The sequence below is a fragment of the Manis pentadactyla genome, chromosome 4, assembly GCF_030020395.1.
Source record: "Manis pentadactyla isolate mManPen7 chromosome 4, mManPen7.hap1, whole genome shotgun sequence".
NCBI classification, from domain to species: domain Eukaryota; kingdom Metazoa; phylum Chordata; class Mammalia; order Pholidota; family Manidae; genus Manis; species Manis pentadactyla.
The window spans coordinates 75736196-75759664 of record NC_080022.1 but is presented as its reverse complement, the minus strand read 5'-3'; the positions used below and the strand labels follow the sequence as shown (position 1 = coordinate 75759664).

The following is a 23469-nucleotide window of genomic DNA, read 5'->3' as shown; positions in this document are numbered from 1 at the left end:
AGTTTGAATAAGCTGGTATTTATAGTCTCTTAATTCTGACTGACTCCCCCGTTTGTCTGGGCTAGAGCAGTGCTATTCGAAGTACCACTCAGACTAGCTACTGGGCTGTAACTATTTGTTACTGATCTGCAATTTGATAAGGAGCTCATGCCAGTACATAAATCAGCTATGTCACCAAGTACACTGTTTACCTGACTGTAAGTCTTAAATGAAGGAAGCAGGCTGATGATGTTTTATACTCTGACACAAATTAATAACCATGCATAAATTTTGAGTAGTACTGGTCTACAGGAGTTTTCTGTAGTGAGTCAGATGAATATAAAATATTCACCAAGATAAATATTGTTCATAAATTATCACATGCCAACTTATAATTTGACTGCTCTAATTAGGTAATGAGCAAAGGATCAGGAACAAAGAGGTTTATCATTTGATTATTGTGTTAACCATGTCTTTCAGAATAGGAGTTTAAACTTCTTTAGAAATCACTGATCATATGAAAATATGGTTAAACAAAAAATATCCCTTTTAATTATCTTTGATTCTAATACACACTAACGTAAGCCATTAGGAAGTATCAAAAGCTTACTTACCTATAAACAATTTTGTGTTCGTGTAAATACTGCAAACCAAGAACTACACATGCAGCGTAAAATCTAAAGAAATAAATAAAAATAAGTTTAATAAATTTCACCACTCTTGTATCCCAGTTTACAGTTTTCTTCTTCAAAAGCAGAATCCTATAGTTAACTAATTTCACAAATATTAAGACATGCTAAATATTGGGGTAACATTTAAAAAATAAGAGAAATACAGTGGAAGCCATTAACTTAGCCTGTTGGAGCCAATGAAGTCTTTAGAGCAGACATTTCATCTGGTTCTGTAGGTGTATTACAATATGCCATAAGGGCAAAAGGACAGCATGAAAGGTAAAACTTCTGTGGGGGTAATATAGGGCATTCCCCTTAGAGGGAAAGAATAGAAGTGTAAAAGGTGTAACATGTGTTTGTTGTGGCTGAAGTAAAGGATAGGGAGGAAGTAGTAGGAGATGAGGCTAAAAAGACAGCCTCATTCTTCACAATGGTCAAGTTGTAAAGAACCCTGAATATCATATTATGGATACTGAAATTTCCTCTCTTAGGGATAGAGAATCAAACCACTTAAATCAGGGCAGAATGATCAGATTCATGTTAGATTTTTCTGGTAGTAGTGTGAAAGCTGGAGTAGAAGTAGCTAAATATCCAGAGGAAAACGGACAGATAAAGATATTATGACAGTACAGACAGTACATATGAAAGATCATGGGAACCTCCAAAGCAGACAGAGGCAACAAAGAGAGTAAGAGATGGATTCAAGAGAAACTTCCAAACGATCATGACAGGATTTGGGGTCTCGTCAGCTGTAGAGGGTGGAGAGGGAAAAACTAAAGATGACTCTCAAGATCTCCTTCCGTAATGAATAGGTAAAGAAGTAGAGAAAGCCAGAGTTTTGTGGGGAAAACAAGGTTGGCTTTAGACATGCTGACTTTGAATTGCTTTGGGTAAGGTGATGAGGCCTATACATTGGATAGATGTGTTTGGATGTTAGGAAAACCTAAGCCCAGCTAGAATATTAACTTTTGAGGACAGAACCATGTTTGTTTTTTTCAGTGTTATTTTAAGTGCTTAGCATAATGCCTGATACAAGGTAGGCAATAAATGAATGAATTTAAAAATGCAGATCTGTCTTCAGCATGGAACAGCCTAAAAGGAGACACTCAGAAGAACCAGTTCTTAATTATTTAAGTAACACATAGATATTTTCTATATAAAGTACATATAATATCCCTGCCTCAAAGCATAGTCTTTCATTCATTCATCTATTCATCTCACCCTATGTCACTGTCATCCAGAGACAACTACTCTTGTCAGTTTGGTGATTGTTCTTCAAAATTTTAGAATGTGCTTATATACTTTAATTATGTAATTACATATAATTATATAATAGTATCTTATGCATGTAGATAATATAGCTATGTTTTGTATTTATTTATTTTTATGAAAACAGGACCATAGTTTGGGATAATTTTTAAATGCAACTACCTAGAAGTATTTGATTTGTATTTATTTGATTATATAGTAGATAATAGATAATTACTTATCAGAAGTTTAAAAGATTTAGCTGAAGTCCATTAAGACAAATGTAATTCAAAATTGCTTATGGTGTTTGTATTTATACTTAAGTTTTTAGCAAACTTATTTTGGTGGCAAAACAACTCTAATAATTATAAAAATATCTTATTTCTCTTTTGTTACATTCTTCATACAAGACTGCCCTAATGATACTCAACAAATAATGGGTAGGTATACTGTTTAAAATATTTCACTGAATGTTTACTATGTGTCAGGTACTGTGTTAGATATTTTTATCTGTTAGTTTATTTAATCTTCAACCTTTTAAGATAAATATTTTATAGAAGTAGAAAATGAAGTTCTCAGAAAGAGGAGCTAGTCTATCTAAAGTCACATAGCTAGAACACAGCAAAGACAGAAATCAAGTTAATTTTGATTCCATAGTCTTAGTCAATAAAAATTCACTGCCTGCCCAGTATGTGCCAGCCACCTTTCCAGGTGTTCCACTAGTACACAAAATAGACATGGTCCTCCTTCCTCTCTTTTAGTGAGGGAGACAGACAACAGAAATGTAAAAAATAAGTAAATAAGATGATTCCAGGTAGAAATAAAGTGCTATGGAGAAAATAAAATAGAAAATAGAATAGAGTGACCTAATTCAGACATTAGTGATGTAGTGGTATTAGATAAGGTTTCCAGGGAAGGACCAGCCAAGAAATGACAGTTGAGGTGAGACCTGAGTGAGTAGAATGAGGTACTACAGATCTTAAGTATTGCAAGGTAGCATTTTATTCTTGAATATCACTGGGCTTAGTTGTTTGTATGTGATTTGTATTCTCAGCAAAAATACAAGATCCTTAAGGCACACCTGGATTATATATTTCTTTAAAAAAAAAAGAGGGGGGTGGGGACAATAACAAAACAAAAAGAAATTCCCATGGTAGCACAGGGCTAGGTACAGTCTATATGCTTCGGTTTTTTTTTTCTTTTGGTATCACTAATATACAATTACATGAGCAACATAGTGGTTACTACATTCCCCCCATTATCAAGTACCCCCCACATACCCCATTACAGTCACTGCCCATCAGCATCGTAAGATGCTATAGAATCACTACTGGTCTTCTCTGTATATACTGGCTTCCCCATGCCCCCTCCCCTATATTATATGTGCTAATTGTAATGCCTCTCCCCCACCCCCCTTATCCCTCCCTTCCCACCCATCCTCCCCAGTCCCTTTCCCTTTGGTAACTGTTAGGCCATTCTTGGGTTCTGTGATTCTGCTGCTGCTGTGTTCCTTCAGTTTTTTCTTTGTTCTTATCCTCCACAGATGGGTGAAATCGTTTGATACTTGTCTTTTTCCATCTGGCTTATTTCACTAAGCATAAGACCCTCTAGCTTCATCCATGTTGTTGTAAATGGTAGGATTTGTTTTTTTCTTATGTATATGCCCTGTTTTTAATTTTTAAATACTAATTTTTTAAAATTTTGGGAATTAATTATTAGCAGCTTTCAACTACTTTTTGGCTTCTGTCTCCTTTTCTCCTTTCTGAAATCTTCATTATCCATAAAAACTAAACTTCTATTTCTTCATATGAAACTTGAAGGTATGACAGTACTGCAACATCTGTTCTGCATATCTCTAATGGTTATGAGGAAAAAAAAAATTAAGGAGTGAAAATGAAAATGCTACACGAGTATCAGTTGTTAGAACACAGACAAGTGATGAAAATTCAAGAATAAACTCAATAAAGGTTTATTATTGGTTTATGACTTTTATGATTTGGGATATGTTTTGGAAGTAGAATTGATCAGGTTGCTAATAATTTGGATGTTATATGTGAGGGAAAAGGAGGATGAAGAATGACTCTCTGTGTTTTAGCTTGAACAATCAGTAGATGGTGCTGCCATTTAATAAGATGGAGAAGACTGCCAGGCCTGCGGAGTGGTGAGTGATGCTGAGGGAAAAACTAGACAAATCAGAAGTTCATTTTGAAAAGTTACTAGTCATACAAAGGCAAAAGTCAAGTTGGTGGCTGACTGATTAGAGTTAGAAGTTCAGGGAAGTGGTCAGGGCTAGAGATAAAAATTTAGTGCATACTAGCATGTATAGTAGTATAGCTGTTAGGAGCACTTTCCTAGGTTTAAATCCTGGTTTTACCACCTAACTGCTATAAAACTGGGACAGCAATAGGGGGAAAAAAACAAACAAAAAATATATATATACATATACACATGTATATTTGATTTCAACTGTTTTCTATTATTTATTTTTAGGCATCTGAATAAGCAAAATGTTCATATAATACTGAATTTGAAAACTACAAAAAAGTTTCTAGTGAAAAGTTGGCTCTCTACTCCTTTCACTGCAAGCAATATGTATACCAGTTTCTTCTATATTATTTCAGAGATAGTAAAAGTACAGGCAAGAAAATACCTAATATTCTTCTAAATTATCCTTTAAAATGTAAATATATCATGCAAACATATTAGACTTTTCTACACTTTCTTTTTTCATTTAATAATGTAGTTTGAGCATCAGTATTCAAGGCCACAGTCCCAGATAGCATTCCCTAGGAAGAAAATATAATAGATAAAAAGAAGATATTTTACTAAAATGAATATGTGTATCTACACTATCAAGTATGATTTAGAACAATTCATGAAATTTTCAATATGGATGACAGAGTAAACTAGATATATTTATATATGACAAAAGGTGAGAACAGAGTTCTAATACTCTTTGCAGAGATCTATTTTTCCATTTAGAAAATAAAAATCTAAAATTCAAGAGTTTTTTCCCTTTCCAAAAAGAAATCAGTCATGGAAAAAACTTGGAGAAATGTCAAACCACTCACACGGCTCTTGGTTCAGAAAAGACATCAGTATGAATGTGCATCATCAGGTCTCCACCAGCAGCATATTCCATTACAAAGCAAACATGCTCTCTGGTCTGGAAACATGCAAAGAGGTTCACCAAAAAAGGATGTCTGACACTATTCACAGTTTCAAAAATTCTTTTTTCACACATCAGGCTGTAAGAGAAAACAAACAGAAATAGGCTTTTTTTTTAAAAAAAGGTCTAATTGGAAATAACATTCTTTAAAAATTTATAAACTCTAAAATAAGCATTCTTAAATATTTTAATTTTTAAACCATAAAATGTGTTTTAGATTTGCTAAAATTCTTTGAAAAATTTGGTCTACTAGATATGTATAACTTTAATTACAACATATTAGTGAAAACTAAAATATAATTAGCATGATATAAAGATTATGGAGGTCACTTTGACAGTATCATAGTAGCAAACACATATAACTAGTTAATAAAAAAGGTTTGGTTAGGAGTGAACCATGAAAATTTATCAGCAATTGGTTAGAGAATTTAGCAACCTAAAGCATAATTTAAAAAATATAAAGTTTATGATGTAAGTAATTTCAAGGGCAGTATTAATAATTCATAAGCTATAGTATTCAAATAATTTTTCATAAAACATACTAAGTTATGCTGTATAAAATTTTAATTTAGAGGCTGACTGGATAATGAGGGTATTTGGAGAATTCTGTAACATGCTTCAAGGAAGCTCCTTGAGAATGATAAAATTTCTCTGTAAAATCTAGAACAATCACAGGTTTTCTCTGTAGGAACTCTTAAAAGCTGCTAAAAAGAACACTCAAACTTTCTGACTCTAGAGCATTAATTTTTCCTAAATAGCAAAAAAATACTTAATAATTCAACCTGACTTAAAAGTCATAGTAGAAGAAAGCCAGGTCAAGTATTATTCAAATACAATTTGGAATTAACTTATTTTAAGCACCTGATCAAAATAAAGATACCAATAGACATATTAATAATTAGATATTTATGTTTCTAATACAAAATAGACACATGTTGTTTTTGTAACTGAACCAAAAATTGATGTTATTTAAATGCATTTATAATGATGTGTTTATTTTTAAATTAAAAAAATTGCTTAGATTTTTATTGTTATTGTTGTTGATTTCAAAATGCCAAACTAAAATCCTGATGTTAGATGGAGGAAGACTCATTCTCCTTTCTTTGGAATCTCTTAAGAAAGAGTTAATTTTAAAAGGATAATTTTAAAGCTAAAGTATTTATTTGGGTATCCAGATTACATTGCTATAATTTGAAAAAAAAAATTGAATTTTGAAAGCATCTAAATATACCTGTTGTGCAGAAGGAGCATAGAATTTTTAATGCTATGTTAATAGAACTGTTTTCTGGATTATAAACTAAAACACCTGTTCACAACACTAAACTATGTTTTCTACCTTTATCTTGTATCTACCTACCACTTCAGCATTTTATTAAAAATAATAATAATAAAGAGAGAAATGTGGTATCCACATATAAATCAAGTATAAAAACCAAATGAGTATTCATATTTGAACTGACTGTTTATAGTTCATAATGCATGAGCAAAACCGAAAGTTTCTGTGATGACTGCCCTTGTACTGTTCACTATGTAACTTATTCATTATGTAAGAATTTGTTCTACATGTAAAAACTTGTTTGTTATGCCTCAGAAGATTGGAGACTGACAAAAATTAGGCTTGGGGTGGAATAATGATTGTGCATTGAGCATTGACTCCCCTATACAGAATTTTATTGTCGTTAACAACCATTTGATCAATAAATATGAGAGATGCCCTCACAAAAAAAAAAAAAAAGGACAGACTTCCAATGGTAAAATAAATTAGTAACCGGGATGTAAGGTATAGCATAAGGAATATAGTCAGGATATTGTAACAGCCTGGTAGGGTGATAGCTGGAACCTAGAATTATGTATATAAATGTTCTACCACTGTGTTGTACACTTGAAACTCATGTAATGTAATACTGTGTGTCAACTACCCTTCAATAAAAAATAATTATTAAAAAAAAAAACAAAAAAACAAAAAAAACACCTGTTCAGTTTTAAATACTGACATTAAATCCAACTATTATGAAATAGTGTATAAACTCCATTTAGTATGTTCACATTCTAGATGAATTCTTTCCCTCTGATTTCACAATGTGTATAATTTTATTCATATTAAGAAACAGAAACTCCTACTGTAATTGATTGTAAAGCTTTAGGCTTATGTTTACATACATTTGGCAAATTTCTAAATGTTACTACAAATTAAGTCATTATTAGAAATAAATTAACAGAAGATTAAAAAGAAAGTTAATAGCTTTGATTTTCATCACCATTTAAATTTATTGGAAAATAAGGCCCAATTGGGCAAGATCTGTAAAATGGATTCTAAAACAACTCATTTATAGGTCAATCTAAATTTTGGGTAATGTAGAGAAAACATTCAGATGAAATTTAAGAAAATGATAAAATGTTTTGGGCTTAAATAGATGACAAATACAGTCTCTTCATTGTCTATGGTTTATATTTATGGGTTAATTCCTAATTTACTATCGGGGAACTCTCAAATGGGTATGAGGTTAGGCCAGTGTTGCACACATAAGTGGTGTACAAGATTGAGAATTACTAGTCAGAAAGCCTCTTAACATTTTCCTCTAAATTGTCATTCCCCATATTCCCAAGTATCTTCCATGTGCTAAAGAATAGCACAAATCCAATCTCCTTTACAAGGCCTGACCTGAATCCATCAGTACACCATGATGTTCTTCCTATGAGCTGCTTTGGTCTGTATTGTTTATTTTAAACTCAAACATATCTAAACTTTTTCATTTACATAACTAATGTATATATGTCTTACCTCCCTAACTGACTAGTTTTATCCTTTTTTTTTTTGCATTTCCTTCAGAATCGGTACATTATTAGAAATGCCAGAGACTTAAAAAACTTGTATAAGTAGTTATTTTGGTCAGTGGAAAACAACATCATTAATAAGGCTAAGATCTTAGGATTGGTTAGCTGTGCTTCTGTTATGCAACTGCAAAAATATACTTCCAACCATATTCTGTTGTCTCAAACTATGAATTGGCAAGAAAAGGATGCTGAATAAGGAGGCATTACAGTAGCATAAGTTTAACATTCTTACTTGGGAGTGGGGGTAGGATGGGACTTAGAATGTTCTAATGGTAGGTGGAGAATGTGGTCCTTGTACATGAATGATATTACTTTGGGGTTAGTCCATTATTTGTGCTCGTTTAAAAAAGAGGTTGATTTGATATACAAATATGAAACACCAAAGAAACCTGGTCCAGAGTAAAATTATTAATACTCCCGAGAAAGATTTAAATGATATGGACCTCGTGACTCTTCCTGAAAAAGAGGTTGATTTGAAATTTTCTATGATCTATTAAAGGGGAAGTTCTCTAAGTAAAATAATAAAATCCAGACTAGAGAAAGAAAATTTGGAGGGGAAAACTCATTAAGAACTACCAAGTATTTTAGAAACATCTATTTTAAAAAATCACTAATATGCACTAATGCCAAATTCTAAGGGTCTATTAAAAGGAAGAGGTACGCAGTGAATATAAAGGATCTGCCTGGTTATAATTAGTTTAACCTGAGTTTCTACTATTCAGACTTGCAAGCAATAAACATATGTAATATTTTTAAATGTTGATTTTTTTATTTTTCAAATTAACTTTTTCTTGCCTTCCTCTAATTGTTCTTTTTTTGCTGCCTTCCTTGAATTTCTCTAAGAATGAGTTTTATACCTCACTCTGAATTTTTCATTCCTTTGTTGTTTTTGTGCCAGTTCTACCAGAGATTATTTTATTTCCATGTTACTGATTATTGATTTATAACTGATGTCAAATAAGGATCACTCATCAATTTTTCACCTAGATTAACTTTCAGCAGGGGTGATGGTCTAGGTTCTGCCTAAAGCTTCATTCTTAGATCTGGACATTCTTCTTTACTAGTAATATTAATATTATTCTGCCTAGATTTGATTAAAAAGTGCCTTTCCACAGAGTCTTGGCTCAAAGTAGTACAATGTAGCAGAAATCTATTTAAACTATCAAGATTAACAGAGGTAGTACCAATTTCCTATTATTTTAGGAAACAAATGTATTTACCATTCATGAATCTGGAATAAGCAAACACTATTCCAGGAGAGAAAAACATCTGACCTTATTATTATTGCAATTATAAACAGACTGACAGTGCAACTAAAGCCAACTACTTCTGTAATATAAAAATTTAATTCAAAGCAGATGATATCATTTCAGAATATTCCGTAAGTTTTCAGCAATACCCTCTCTGAGTAGGTATAGGTAACAAGAAGTTTATTTTGATGTAATTGAGGACTATAAGAAATAGGTAAAAAAATAAATAGCAAATCCAAAAGGAAAAGGATTTATTTTTCCTTTTCTTACACAAAAGAAATCTTCATCTTTTGAGATCTATCTTAATTCCAAAAATTTCTCATAAGATGGAAAAAATATTAAAAGTAGCAATTTGGTATAGCTATATGGCACTTAACACAATTTAGTAGGCAAGTATTATCAAAAAATATATTTTTAAATATGTGGGTTAACGAAGCTCAAAGATGTTCAGTGAATTTGCCTTGGGGTCAAGTCATTACTTAAGACAGAATAATCAGGACTAGAGAAGTCAGTCTTCTCACTTATAGTCCCAGGCTCTTTTCATTATACAGAGCTGTATTTCACAAATATCAATTGATGCTTCCTAGTAGTTTAAGAGAAACACTACTTCTGGATTATTGTATGAAAGTCTCTTTCTGTAATAAATATGCCATTTGTTATGCAATAATTTCTGTATATATTCACTCAAGTTAAAACAGCATATTTAAAGCACATTCTCTAACCCAATCACAGTATTATCCCCAAAGTCCTTACATTTTAATAATTGTATATAAAGGTGTCTTACCTTTTACATTTATTAAAGTGTATTTACATTTATTAAACCCAGAAAGGTAAGACGCAATGGTTAAAAAATTACATTTAAGAAAAACGGAGGAAAAAAAACAGAGGTGCGTTTTTTTTAAAAAGCAGAATATATTAACCATTCAGTTAATTGCAGATGATCTGTAAATGATGATGATTTACTTCCTAAGATGAATGGGAAACAGCCTCCCCAACTAGTAATAGCTCTTACTCCATATAAACAATTTTAACATCTCTAAGTACAAAAAGCCTAGTAGAATTAGTTTAAACATTTCATCATCTTTCCTTGGTATCCACTAACCAGTAAATTATCATAAGAGGAAGGAGTTGGCTAGGAAAAAACCCAATATTTAATTAATGCTTACCTTATGTCAAGTATAGATATATTTAGTTTCTTCACATATTATGAAAATAGGAAGTTTTGCTGTTGCAAAATATACATCAATTTTTATGACATTAAGTTCAACTACAGAAAAATAAACAATTTCATTTTTAAAAAACTAACCTGTCTACTTCATCTCGGGCCACAATGTCTCCTTTCTTTAATGCTTTTATAGCAAACATCTCATTTGTGTGTTTATATTCAGCCAAAAGCACCTGAAATAAGATTAAAATGATTATTTCCCATTTGTTATTACTTTTGTAGATATTCCAAAAAAAATTTTAAAGATTACCTTTCCAAAATGACCTCTGCCCAAGACAGCACAGCACCTGAAGTCTTGTAGATTAAACTGAAACATTTGTTGAGATCTGAAAACAGTGATGCCAATTAAAAATTACACAAAACTATGGGAACAAATACGTAGTAACAAATACATATGTGTTCTTTACCTGCTATCCTCAAGTTCTCGAATACCACTATATTCTAGGCTTGACTGAGGAATATCAGGTTCATACTCAGATTGAGATTTTGGAAGTATACTATTTCTGTCATTCTCAATATCAAAAACAATTTCTGAATCCTATAAAATATTAAATAATCATTAAATCATAAAAACAGTCAGAAAACTATTTGGTAAGGATAAAGTCAAAGAAAGGATAAAGTTAAAAGTCAATATATATTAGTGAGAAAAGTAAAATTCAGATGCTGAATATTCATTCTCATGGTTATTAATTTTGTATAACACATCTAAAAAATGTGAAGAACTTAACATATTATTGTCATCTTCAATGCATACTCAGAAATCATACTAAACACATTAGAAGATAAGAGTGTTTCAAGCAATATGTCATCTAGTTATTAAGTGTGCTCCTATGCTTCTTCTAACTTAAGCATCCTAGTCTGTAATGGCCTGTGTGCCCAGAGACTTTTGTTTTACTCATTAGAAACATAAAAACAGTTCACACAGGCAGTTTTTAATTAACTGAAATGTACACCTCATTCATTATGATTCTTTTTATTGGTGATTCATTTGGTGAAAAGGAATCATACAAGGTTTAAAATTCCTTGCCTGCCCTGGTGTATCCAAATCTCTGAATTCAGCAGATTCATCTATTTCTCCAAGGGAAGAATCACGTGGTGGGGCTGGAGGAGGTTCAGGTTCAAGATCGAAGTCCAATTTGGTTACTGTAGAATCACTTATAGAGAAGATATAGTAATTCACCAAAAACACTAATCAAAAGTATGTATTTTAAATGGCTTTAAAAATAAAAGCAAACAATTTCACTTTTTTAAAAGTAAGCAGAACACCAATTTCAAAATAGTATTTGGAGAAAATGAGACTTTTAATAATAGAACCACTGTGATCAGTATGCACAAATGTCACAATAATTATTTTATAAAGGTGATGCTTACAAATCTTAAGACACATACCTAGCTGGAGATGCTAGTTCAGGGATGCGTACATCAACCACTGGCACTGTAGCAGGCACAGGAGCTTGAGGGCTGAAGGTACCAGAATGATTTACTGTAGGAATAGCTCTTCTCACCAGCCTTCCCCAAGTGGCAATGTTAATATTCATTTGAGGAGCTCTGAGAAATGTTTTGCCTGTGGATATTGTGAATAAAGAAAATAGATCAAGTAATTTTTTAATACATTACCAAAAGCTGTAATTTAAAAATTCATATTCATCAGTTTATAATTTATGAAAACAAATAAAATTTGTCACTTAAAAAAATAGTTCTTAACTATTTGTTATTAAAGGCTAGTGCAAAATAGCAAAAATAGTTTAAAAATAAATAGGTAGAAATTGTTCTTTAAGTCTAATAGTGTTATGTGGTTAAGGTTTAAAAATGAATTATTATCTTGTAGAGATGCTAACTACACTATATGGATCAATCAATACAATATCTTGGTTTGCTTCAAACAATCTGAGGCAGTAGTGAGAGTATGGCATTAGATGAAACAAAACTGGCTATGAGTTGACTATTGTTGAAGCTGAGTGATGGTGCACTGCACTAGTCCCCCTACTTATGGATATGTTTCAAATGTTCTTTAATAAAAAGTTAAGAATAAATGAACAAGTAAGGAAAACAAAAAATAAAGATAGGTATCAGTTTTTAAATGGTATGTAGGTTTTCTGTGTTTAAGAAAATAACAGTTTGACTTCTTAATAAGTACCTTGTTGTTTTGAAAAAATTTTCTTTTGTCTTTGGAGTTTTGGTCTTCTTTCTATAACTGGATTAAAAAAGGTAACCTGCAGTTAAGAAAATTAAAATAAACATGAATATAGCATAGGATTTATGGTCATGAAATTCACTGAACTTCTCAGTTTTGAAAACTTGAGAATCTTAAATATAATTTAGTTCAATCCACTCATTTTCTAGATGAGAAAACAGACCTAGAGAAGATAAATAAGTTTTCTAAAGGTAATATATCTGTTTGGTGGCAGAGTTGAACCAAGATTAAGTTGTCCGTCATTCAGTCTAGTACTGTTTCCACTTCTACATCACGATGCCTGCATATATAGTTTCAACTGTAGTTATGCACATTTAATGAAATACATTTATTACCTCTGCAAACAAAGTACCCTGTGGTTCCAAATAGAGACACATGCCATGCCGTTGGTTGTCTAAAAAATCTTCTAACCTCAGAAATTTTACAGCACACAGAGATCGCCAATCACGCCAATAAACTGAAATTTCCAGTTCACGTGACTAGGATAATTAAAAAAAAAAAGAAAAAGAAAACAGAGAAGACATTATTGGACACACACTTGAATAAAATATCACAAAAAATATAAAATACGAATAAACAAAAATCACATATACAATGGTGGTGCTATTTTAAAGAACTCTATGTAATGTTTATTATATTATTACTTTAACAAACAAAGGAGTAAATTTATATTCTGATATCCTCCAGCCAAGATTTTCCTTTCATATAAAGAACACAAATGGCAACAATCAACACTGATAAATGACACAAACTGTCTAATCTCACAGCTTCAATTTTTTGGATTTTCCTCCTACACTTAGTATCACTTGCTGTGCTACTGCTGACAGACCTCAGTGCCTGCCTCACAACCGATTTCAAACCTAATTTCCTTGCCCCAGCAAAGGTCTGCAAATAGCATTTACCTCACACACAGTGTGGCACACACTGTGCTAATAATAAGCACTTTAAGAATATAAGGTTATTTAATCTTTCAAAAGAATACCACTGGGTAATATGACCACTGATGACAGGGGCCTGCATAGGTTGGGAGCAACAGAGAAATGAAGACCTAGTTTTACAGAGAGAAGTTTATTTATTGTAACACCCTGACACCCCAAAAAAGGCATATGAGCAAGAACTTGAATGTACAAAACCCAGCGACAAGTATGTCATATTCATGAGGGAATACAATGTAGTCATTAAAAATAATGCTCATGTGGAAAACATATTTAAGGTTTTAACAATCAATTATTAAATGTATTTATAGTTTATTAAATGTATTTTATAGTTTGTAGGTTGGGGGTCAAGCCATAAACTGATTTGTACATAAATGTTATAATCTACAAATACATTTTAATTATAAAGCATAAGATTTCTCCACTATTTTGTTTTTCAGGATTTTGCAGACCATCTACAAAAATAGATAAATGTTCCCCCCCTTACGCTCAACAAGGTAATAAGTCACTTCTTTTATATAACAACGTTCAATTTATTAATTCATGTATTTATTTATTAGGCAAGCTCCTAATACACATAAAAGAAAATCTTGACTTTTTAATAAAACTAGTTGATGCAAATGAATACAGAAAACACTTTTAAGAGACAGAACATGAAAAAAAATGAGTCAAGATACAACATGCCGCAAGGCCTCACAGCCAATCAAGAAAAGGACTAGAAAAACGGATCTATGGCAGTGAGTCTATGAGCCTAAGGCCCCTTACCTTTCTTCTCTCTGATACATAATTACTTGGGAGAGAATACTTGTCATGAAAGGGAAATAGGAGTAGAACTATTTTAGGATCACATAGAAGGCATAGGTATTAATGCTGTAATATTCTATTACAGTTAAAAGTTTAAGTATTTTGAAAACAGTTATTTTGGGAAATAAACAATGAACGAATGAACCAGGGACTGGTAATTTAGACTACACTGTTTCAGACTATAGGAGGAGAAGTCTACTTTCTCTTATCTTATCCTACTATATCAGGAAGGAAGACTTCTTTTGGACAGGAAGACGGAAAAGGCATAGAATATGGAGATGGAATTGGTCCTAGTTAAAAGTTCTTATACTCCACACTGCTAAAAAAGTAAGATAATATTTCTCTGGATGAGAAGACGTCCAATCACCTCATTTGAATTTATTCTAGGCACTGTGGTAAATGTCACATGTTGACTAATTTCTCTTCCCTCTGTCTCTGTATTCCATGCTTCAAACCGAAATATGTTAGAAAGATCTGAGATATGGAATGGAAAGTCATCTCAAAGCTAGCTTTCCTGGAGTTCTACACATTGAGGTTTTAAGCATAAGGCTTTTCACTTTTTGTTACTTTGTGTTTTCCCTGTCAATCTCTCCATAATTTAAGGGAGAGGGTAGCTATGATCTATAGCAGATTAAGATATTTTATGTCAGTACTCATACCACTATTTCATGGAACCCCATTAATCCCTTATGTCCAGTGTGATTTGGATAGGAAGAGCAGTGATATAGCATCTGAAAAGCAAAGTACCTTCTATACAATGGGATGTCACTAATGTTTATTGAATTTAGACTGCAAGTGCTAGTAATTTTCCAGATGAAGCAGGTCTGCTCTATAAAACAAGGACATGCTTGTAGGTAATATCAAACTCTAAGAGCAACAAAATTCTAGGTAGAGTAAAATCATCACTAAAATAGCAAAAGCAGTATAATATGAACTAGGTACTGACTGGCAGTACTGGCAAACTGTTCCAACTTCTGCCTCATTTTTGTCTTATTATGAATTTGCACATAAGATCAAAGAGAAAACAAAATTCTGTTTTATATAGACCTAAGGAATTCTGTATGGTTTGCCTGAAGTCTCTGTGAGGCCTGCAAGTAAAGAGAAAAAGATGAGACATTGAATCAGTACTACATATAGGAAAGGAAGGAGAGCAAGGACTTAAAATACGTGTTGCAATTTAAAAAAAACACAGTACACATCTATCATAAAAAGAACTGAAGCACAAGGAAGACTGAGGTTCCCAAACTGTTCAGGAAGAACTCTGAGGCAATGGAAGATTTTTTAATTTTTCAAAGGAAACGCAGTAACAGCCATACCACAAGAAATACTAGCTCATGATAAATTCATAGTTTCAACATTAGAATGTACCACATTCCTTTTGACAACATCATATCTTTGCTAACCTGGTTTTCAACTGTTGATTCTTCCACATGAAAAAAACGTGGAAAAGGAGTTAAGGGTACAGTATCCAATCTGATTCCAAGCTTTGAGAAATTATAGAGTATTCAATAGGTAGACATATCCCATTATTAAGTAACTGGTTCCATAAGAATCAAATAAAAATATTCCCTTTTCTTTCAATGGCTTTTTTTCTCAAAAAGTACCGATTTATTAGGATGTAAGTACTAAATTATTAACTACACTTTTTAAAGTGAGGTGTAACAGACAATTTAAAATATTTGAAGTACACACAGTGATGATTTGATGTACATAGTGAAGGGACTCCTCCCATCTAATACACATGCCCATCATCTCATATTTTATATAGAATATGTTTGGTGAAAATACATTAAGTTTTATTTTCAGCAAATTTTACTTATATAAATTATCAACTATAGTTACCATGTCATACATGTGATGCTCAGATCTTATTTATCTTATACCTGAAAGTTTGTACCTTTTCATCAATCTTTCCCTATTTCCCTCACTCCCCCACAGCTAGCAACCACTTTTCTACTCCTGTTTCTATGTGTTTGACTTTCTTCCTTTTTTTTTTAAAGATTCTTTATATAAGTGATAGCATTCAGTATTTGTCTTTTTCTGCCTGGCTAATTTCACTTGACACAATGTCCTCAAGGTCCATCTATGTTGTTGCAAATGGCAGGATTTCCTTTCCTTCTTTCTCATGGTTGGATAATTTTCCATTGTGTGTGTTTGTGTATGTGTGTGTATGGTATATGTATACACATTACTCATCCATTCACCCATTCATCAACAGACACAATGGCCGTATGTTGCAATGAGCAGCAGAGTACAGATATTCCTTCAATATTGTTTTCAAACAACTTCTTTTGAATATATACTCAGGAGTGGGCTTGCCATGTCATATGATAGTTCCATTTTTAATTTTTTAAGAAACCTCCATACTGTTTTCTATAATGGCTGTAAACACTTTACATTCCTACCAATAGTGAACAAATGTTCCTCTTAGTCACATCTTCTTCAATACTTGTTATCTCTTGTCTTCTTGATGACAGACATTCTAACAGGTGTGAAGTTGTGTCTCACTATGGTTTTGATTTACATTTCTCTGATGATTAGTGATACAGAGCTCCTTCATGTACCTGTTGGCCATTTGGATGTCTTCTTGAGAAAAATGTCTATTCAGTTTCTCTGCCCATTTTTAAATCAAATTGTTTTGTCTCTTTGAGTGGTGTGAGATCCTTATTTTTTTGATATTAACCCCTTATCAGATATATGATTGTTAATGTTTTCTCCCATCTTTAAATTGCCTTTTCATTTTGTTGATGTTTAGTTAGTAATTAGTTCTTAATAAATGGCACAATTGTGTATTTCTTTTGGCCTAGAGACACAATATAAAAAAACATTAATGGGACAATAAAGATGCTGTGAACTGAGTTTGGGAATCTTGGAGAGACAAAAATGAGAACTAGGCTCCAATGCTGGAAAGAAAGGGCAAGAAGCAAACTTGCTGCAGCCACTAACAGAGAAAAAATTAAAACATGGAAAATTCAAAAGCCAATTAAAGGTGATATTTTGTAAAGGTCCACATGGCAGATGTCACATTAATTGGTCTTCTATTTATTAATTGATATTTTATGGACTTCTGAGGACAATGTAGGCTTGGGAAACATCAATTAGGATCCCAGCAGCAAACATACTACGCCCTCAAAGAGCCTGAGTTCTAAAAATTGGCTATTTATGGAGGCATGATTAAAGTTAAGGAATCAACAAGGATGGGAGCACCTGAGGATGACCCAACAGTAGAAATCCATTACCTTCCCGAGCCCGAACCAGCAAGAGGCAATAGTTTCCAGAATCCAATGAGAACTGGATATTGGAAAATGGACTTTCCAATTGGAGCTGTGGCAATAGATGAACACTGCTGTGAAAACAGCAAAGGAGAGGAGAGAGGGAAGCAAACACACTGGCTTCCCTCTTCTCCTGCCCTTGTGTCTCCTAACAATGTCCTCCAATGTAAGTCAGAGGCCAGTGACTCAAGTCTACAGCTATCAGCCTGCAGGGGAAAAGAGCAGAACAGGGAAGGAAGGCCACTGGGTCCACAGGGAGCAAACAGAAAGCAAGCGCTTCAGGAAACAAATTTCTGTTTTCAGTTCAGTTCAGTGAAGATAATTCTCCAGCTGAACAAATGTGACAAGAAAGAGGGGCAACTCAGGATCTTTTGGGAAGATGAGAAATACAGAGAGAAGAGTAGGAGACTGAGACTGGAGAATATAGGCTGTGATCTCTGCTTGAAGTCAGCCTCCTATAGATGTGGGTGGCTCTGCTCCCTTCACAGGGAAAGAGGGAAGTAAAAAATTATGATAGAAACTATTTAAGTGCTGTGACAGTTACGTATACTGCTTCCTGTATCAATCATATATTCTATAAAAAGTTTCAAAGATTCCCTCTTATTCCAAACCTATTATAAACTTTTGTGCTTCTATGTCTTTACATATACAGTTCCTACTTCTAATCTGAGATTAGATTTCTCATCTACTCATAAGCCTCAGAGAAGAATATGATGTGTCATTTGACAGAATTTGGAAGCAGCAGAAGAGAGATAAAAAGGTTAAATAGTATTATACCTCAATTACAGGTTAAAAACAGCATCCGGGATTAAACAATATGTCAATGTCAGCTCATACAAAGAAGAAATTAAAGAGTCTTTGGTATTCTTATTCTATGACTTGTTTTATTATTAAGATGCTTCCCATTAAAAAGATGTTGTATGCATTTCTATCCTTTTATAGAAAAGAAAGCATCTTTTTTTACTGCCATAGTTTCTGTGAGGGATAATTTCCACCTTTCCCCTAAATATCTGGGTTTCTACTTAGACCCTCTTACTCATCCTCCAGAGTGAGTCAGTTGATAGAAGACTGGGAGAGAAACTAGACATCAATAATTCAGCCCATTCTTCCTCTTTTTCTTGAGAATCAGGTTTTTAAATAGAAGCATAGTTTGTCCTTCTCACACATGCCTTAAATTTTACACGGCTGAGGCCCACAATGATCTAAGGCACTAGGGTATAACCCCACTGTTATTGCATACCCAACCAATCTCAAATAGCTTATAGGTGACATTTTACTTTCCACTAGTCACACCTTTGTCTCTTAACCAGTTTAGAACTTGGGCAGAGAAAAGAAGCCCCCACATATAGATATTTCAATCACCTTTTTTTAGTGCCTCATGCTAAGACAGCCAAGGATGGCCATTTGACCAAATCTTATGTAATATGATAAACAGAGATCATAAAATGGATCTCAGATGAAATAAAGACAATTCAGAGAGAAGAAATCTTAAAACTGATGTCCTCAATAATGTAAGAAAGGATATGGTCCCCATGAGAGAAAAACAGCATATTAAAATAAAAAAAGAATGAGCTTTTACAAATTAAGAATGTTATCAAATATAAATTTCTCAATAAAAGACTTATAGGTGTCTGAGTATCCCAGAAAGTAGAACAAGAAGACAGACTGACAGAAGACAATATGCAAAAGAAAATTAGATGATCAGTCTAAGAGGATAAAATAGCAAGAAATACTGAAAATGAAAATAAGAGGAAATTATCATTTCTCAAATAAATAAGTCATTTCTCAGATCTGAAGCACTTTCAAAAGTGAAGGTGCCATAGATACTAACCATAAGAAGTGAAAACCACCTACACTAGGGTGTACCATTTTGAAATCTCAGAATCCCAGGGAAAAAAGATAAAAACCTTAAAAGCTTCAGAGAGAAAAAGTAGAGCACAAAGATTAAAAATCAGAAACAGATAACAATTTTCAATTGTAATACTGGAGCTAGAAAATAATTACATAATCTCTCAAAATTCTTAAGGAAAATAATGTCGAACCTAGAATTTTAGACTCCAAGTGGAACAGTAGCATAAATATTTTCAGAAATGCAAGATCTCTAAAGCTTTCATTCACCCTTTTCTGAGTCTGTAAATGGGGAATATGATCCACCAAAAATGAGAAGTAGAATAAGAAAGATGAAGGAGTAATCCAAGGCTCAAGTGATCCAACACAGAAGGATGGAATTCTCAGGATGATGGTGAAGGAGAGACTCAAGATGAAAGCTATAGCAGCCACTTATTTGGGAACAGAAAGATAAAAGGCTCCAGAAAGAATGGGGAGAGCGGGACACAAATGACTGTTGGTTTACGAGATATATTTACCTATGGAGTTGAGGATGAGTCCCTACAGAGAGTTTGGTTATAAACAATAGGCACTTAGAAAACTAAACAAAGCAAACAAAATAAATAAATAAATAATGAGGTATTTATTAGCCCAAAGGAATAAACAGTTACTAAAAAGAAAACAATCATAGTACAGAACACAGTTCATGTGTCAACAACATTTATATAGTCATAGTAGTATCAATGCTAAATGACAGACTTAACCTAATCATTTGGAAGAATAAGGATACAAATGTGAATGGTTTAAGAGAGTTAAATTCCAATCTTCTTTAATGTAGTGTAAATACACAATTAAAAAAATTTTCAAACCAATAAATAGTTAAGAATCCCGAGTTCTCTAACGATCTTGTTCTCTATCCTACAACTCAGCTTCTTGCTCCCACTGTCATACTAATAACTTCAAGTCTTTCCACAGTCTCAGCCGTTTGCATCCTTCCCTCAGGCCATCACCTCCTAACATTCGAGCTGCCTCTCAGTAGCACAACATCCAGCAATCCTTCAACCCCACAGTTACCTGCGACCCATTAATCCTACTTTGTTTTTACTGCCTCTTAAAACTCTCTTGATGTCCTCTTCCATTTCTATTACAAGGTGAACATTATTACTCTGCTCTTAACAGCACTGATTCCAGCTAAAACTTTTATGAATTTTAGTTCTAAAACAGGGCCCCTCCCTGCTTCTAATATTGGTAAGGACTGTTCTCTATTATATTAGTGAGGTTAGTAAAAAATAAATGTGAAAGGGAAAAGGTTAATTGTAAGGGTTTGGGTACCCTCTTGCTTTTAATTTCAATGTCTCATAGGGAAGATAAACTTTACGACAGAAGGGCTGAGGGAACTCAGGCAAAATGAGAAATTACACAACTATTGTGTTTATAGTAAACATTAAGACAAAATTTTATAAGAAAACATAAAGAGTAACCTGATAAAAAATAGAAATAACATGGAACTGATAGTTGGTAGACTTCATTAAGAATCCTAGATTACACTTTAGGCTAGTTTTTTAACTCCTAGGCCATAATTTCCTTATTAATGTGTAGAACATCAGCAATTTTTAAACCTCTTTTTTTAAAAGTAACTAGCCAATTCCAAATGATATCTTACCCAGAATCCCAAAGCAATAAAAAGTGTCTGTTTTGCCACCTGAGACAAATGTGAAGAGCCTTGAGATCCCAGGAACGTAATTAGAGTTTTTTTCTACATCGTTCTAGATCTAGATCATTTCTTAGCTTACAACTCTAAAAGGACCTATGAATTTTTGTATCTTGAAAAGGATACAGTACAACTTAGGTACAGAATGCCATAGAAAACAAACAACATCTGCGGCAAAATACTGGGCAAGTACATGTTAGACAATTTAAAATAACATTTTCTGTAAATGTTTCTATAAACATTTTCTATAAATAAATATTTTATAAATATAAGGGATAAAATAAGAGTTAAAAGCACATGGAAAAATAAAATGTACTATGTAAACAGAAGGAGTTATGATAAGGAATGTGGTCTCTGCCAAAGAGAATTTTATAATCAAATTAGGGACAAGTAACATATGTATTAGGACACAGAAGGTTTAGTTGGCTTGAAGAATGAATAGCTTTACTTAGCCATGCAGTGTCTTTGAAATTTTCAAGGGAGGATTACTCCAAAGTGGGAAAATAGGTCTGATGCCATGAAGAAAAACAATTTTAGGTGAAGATTTACAATTGGAAGTAGTGAACAACTAATCAACAGTTATCAGTCTTTCTAGTTTTCTAAGCCTGCAGTTTGGGTAATTTTAAACAATATTTTCTCTGTTGCAGGTCTTCATCATGTTCTGCTATTTCCTCCTTTGCGCCACTATTATCTATGTCATTCAAATTACTGTTGGGGAAAGAGCATCATTTAGAGGGACACTGATGGTCTGTATGACCAGTTCTTTGTTTATATGTAACTACTCTGGTTCTTAGTTTCCTGAATTATAAAATAATGGCAACACACTTAATTACTTTTAAGTTCTGTTTTAAATATAAACCTCTTTAAAACAATAATCTTGCTGTAAGAGAAATCTCACCAGCCATTTTCCCTCTAACAAGAATTCTCTTTTCTAAGTTTCATTTTGACCATATCACTCATCAAAAATCCTGTAATTACTCTAAATAAGCTCTGAAATGAAAGAAAATGACATTCAACCAATTAATTCCCCATTATCTAACATGTTCTTCTACTATATTCCAATTCATAGTCATACATCAAAACCTAGGGCTAAAGAAAGAAATAATATCAGAGTGGCTAAAACGTGTCAGGCAATGCAAGGTACTTTATATACACTAACTGTACTTCACTATTTTTTCTTAACAGTCCTGTGAAGATTAAATTTTATCACCATTTTAGAGATGGTGAAACAAATGCCTAGTAATAAGGTTATATAATTTGTCTACTCTCTAATATTTAATAAGTGGCAGATGGACAATGAACCCAGCTTATCTGGCTTCAAATCCAATGTTATAGCAAACCTATTACATTAAAAATGAATGGAAACTGAAACATGTTATGCTCATAAATATTTATATGGATTCACATTTTAGTATGACACAAACATAATAGGACATGAAAACTGTACCTATGTCTATATTTATTTCCTTCCTTTCTCCCTGCCTCCTGCCCTCCCATCCGTCCATCCATCCATCCATCCGTCCGTCCGTCCGTCCATCCATCCATGCATCCAAATAACCTCAACTGTATTTGCCTCTCCGGTGGGCTTGACTGGGTTATATTGGCAACTATTCACTTAAACAGCTTATTTTTTTAAAATTTTTATTAAGGTATGATTGATATACACTCTTATGAAGGTTTCACATGAAAAAACAATGTAGTTACTACATTTACCCATATTATCAAGTCCCCACCCATACCCCAATGCAGTCACTGTCCATCAGTGTAGTAAGATGCCACAGACTATTTGCCTTCTCTGTGCTACACTGTTAAACAGCTTATTTATAGCATGTAACAATACAAGTTTTCCTGCCTTGAAAGAGAAAATATCAGTTGAGAAAAATCTTAGCAGTGTAACCTTTTTTTGATATAAGAATTCCCTTAAAATTTCTCTTATAAGTTGCTCATTTAACATTGAGAGAGAACTTACTTCCTGTAGCAGCTCACTTCATTTTTGAACAGCAATATTCTTTGCACTGAAATGAAATCTGCTCTCTATTGATTTTTGCTTTATCCTCTGCAGACACAAAGTACAGTCAATACAAGCGTGTAACATGCATTACAATTTACCACTTGCCTCTTCTCCAAAGGCAAACCTTTCTGCTTAATCAGTACAATCTTTGAAAATATGGATACATCCAGTAAACCTTAACAGTGAGCTCTAGAAAGTCACTACCAACAGGCTAGAGTTGACACACAGAAACTGAAATCTCATTGCTATCCCTTGTCTAATTCTTTTTTACACGTTTCTCCCTTCAACTTTAAGGACAATTTTCAGATCTTTGTTAAATCTCTTCTATAATATACGTA

General features: G+C 33.0%; 1 protein-coding gene across 2 annotated transcripts in view; it reads right to left on the bottom strand.

Moving 5' to 3' along the window:
• The window catches only part of PKN2 (protein kinase N2), a 131345-nt gene that overhangs the window by 19651 nt on the left and 88225 nt on the right, over positions 1-23469 (bottom strand). For both annotated transcript variants that reach the window (XM_057500396.1, XM_036890155.2), the window contains 9 exons: positions 12907-13050; positions 12515-12590; positions 11767-11941; positions 11405-11531; positions 10785-10915; positions 10628-10703; positions 10459-10550; positions 4970-5146; positions 594-656 (listed from right to left, as the gene is read on the bottom strand). In XM_057500396.1, the coding sequence (XP_057356379.1) occupies positions 594-656; positions 4970-5146; positions 10459-10550; positions 10628-10703; positions 10785-10915; positions 11405-11531; positions 11767-11941; positions 12515-12590; positions 12907-13050 (1061 nt within the window). The remainder of the gene's footprint in view (positions 1-593; positions 657-4969; positions 5147-10458; positions 10551-10627; positions 10704-10784; positions 10916-11404; positions 11532-11766; positions 11942-12514; positions 12591-12906; positions 13051-23469) is intronic.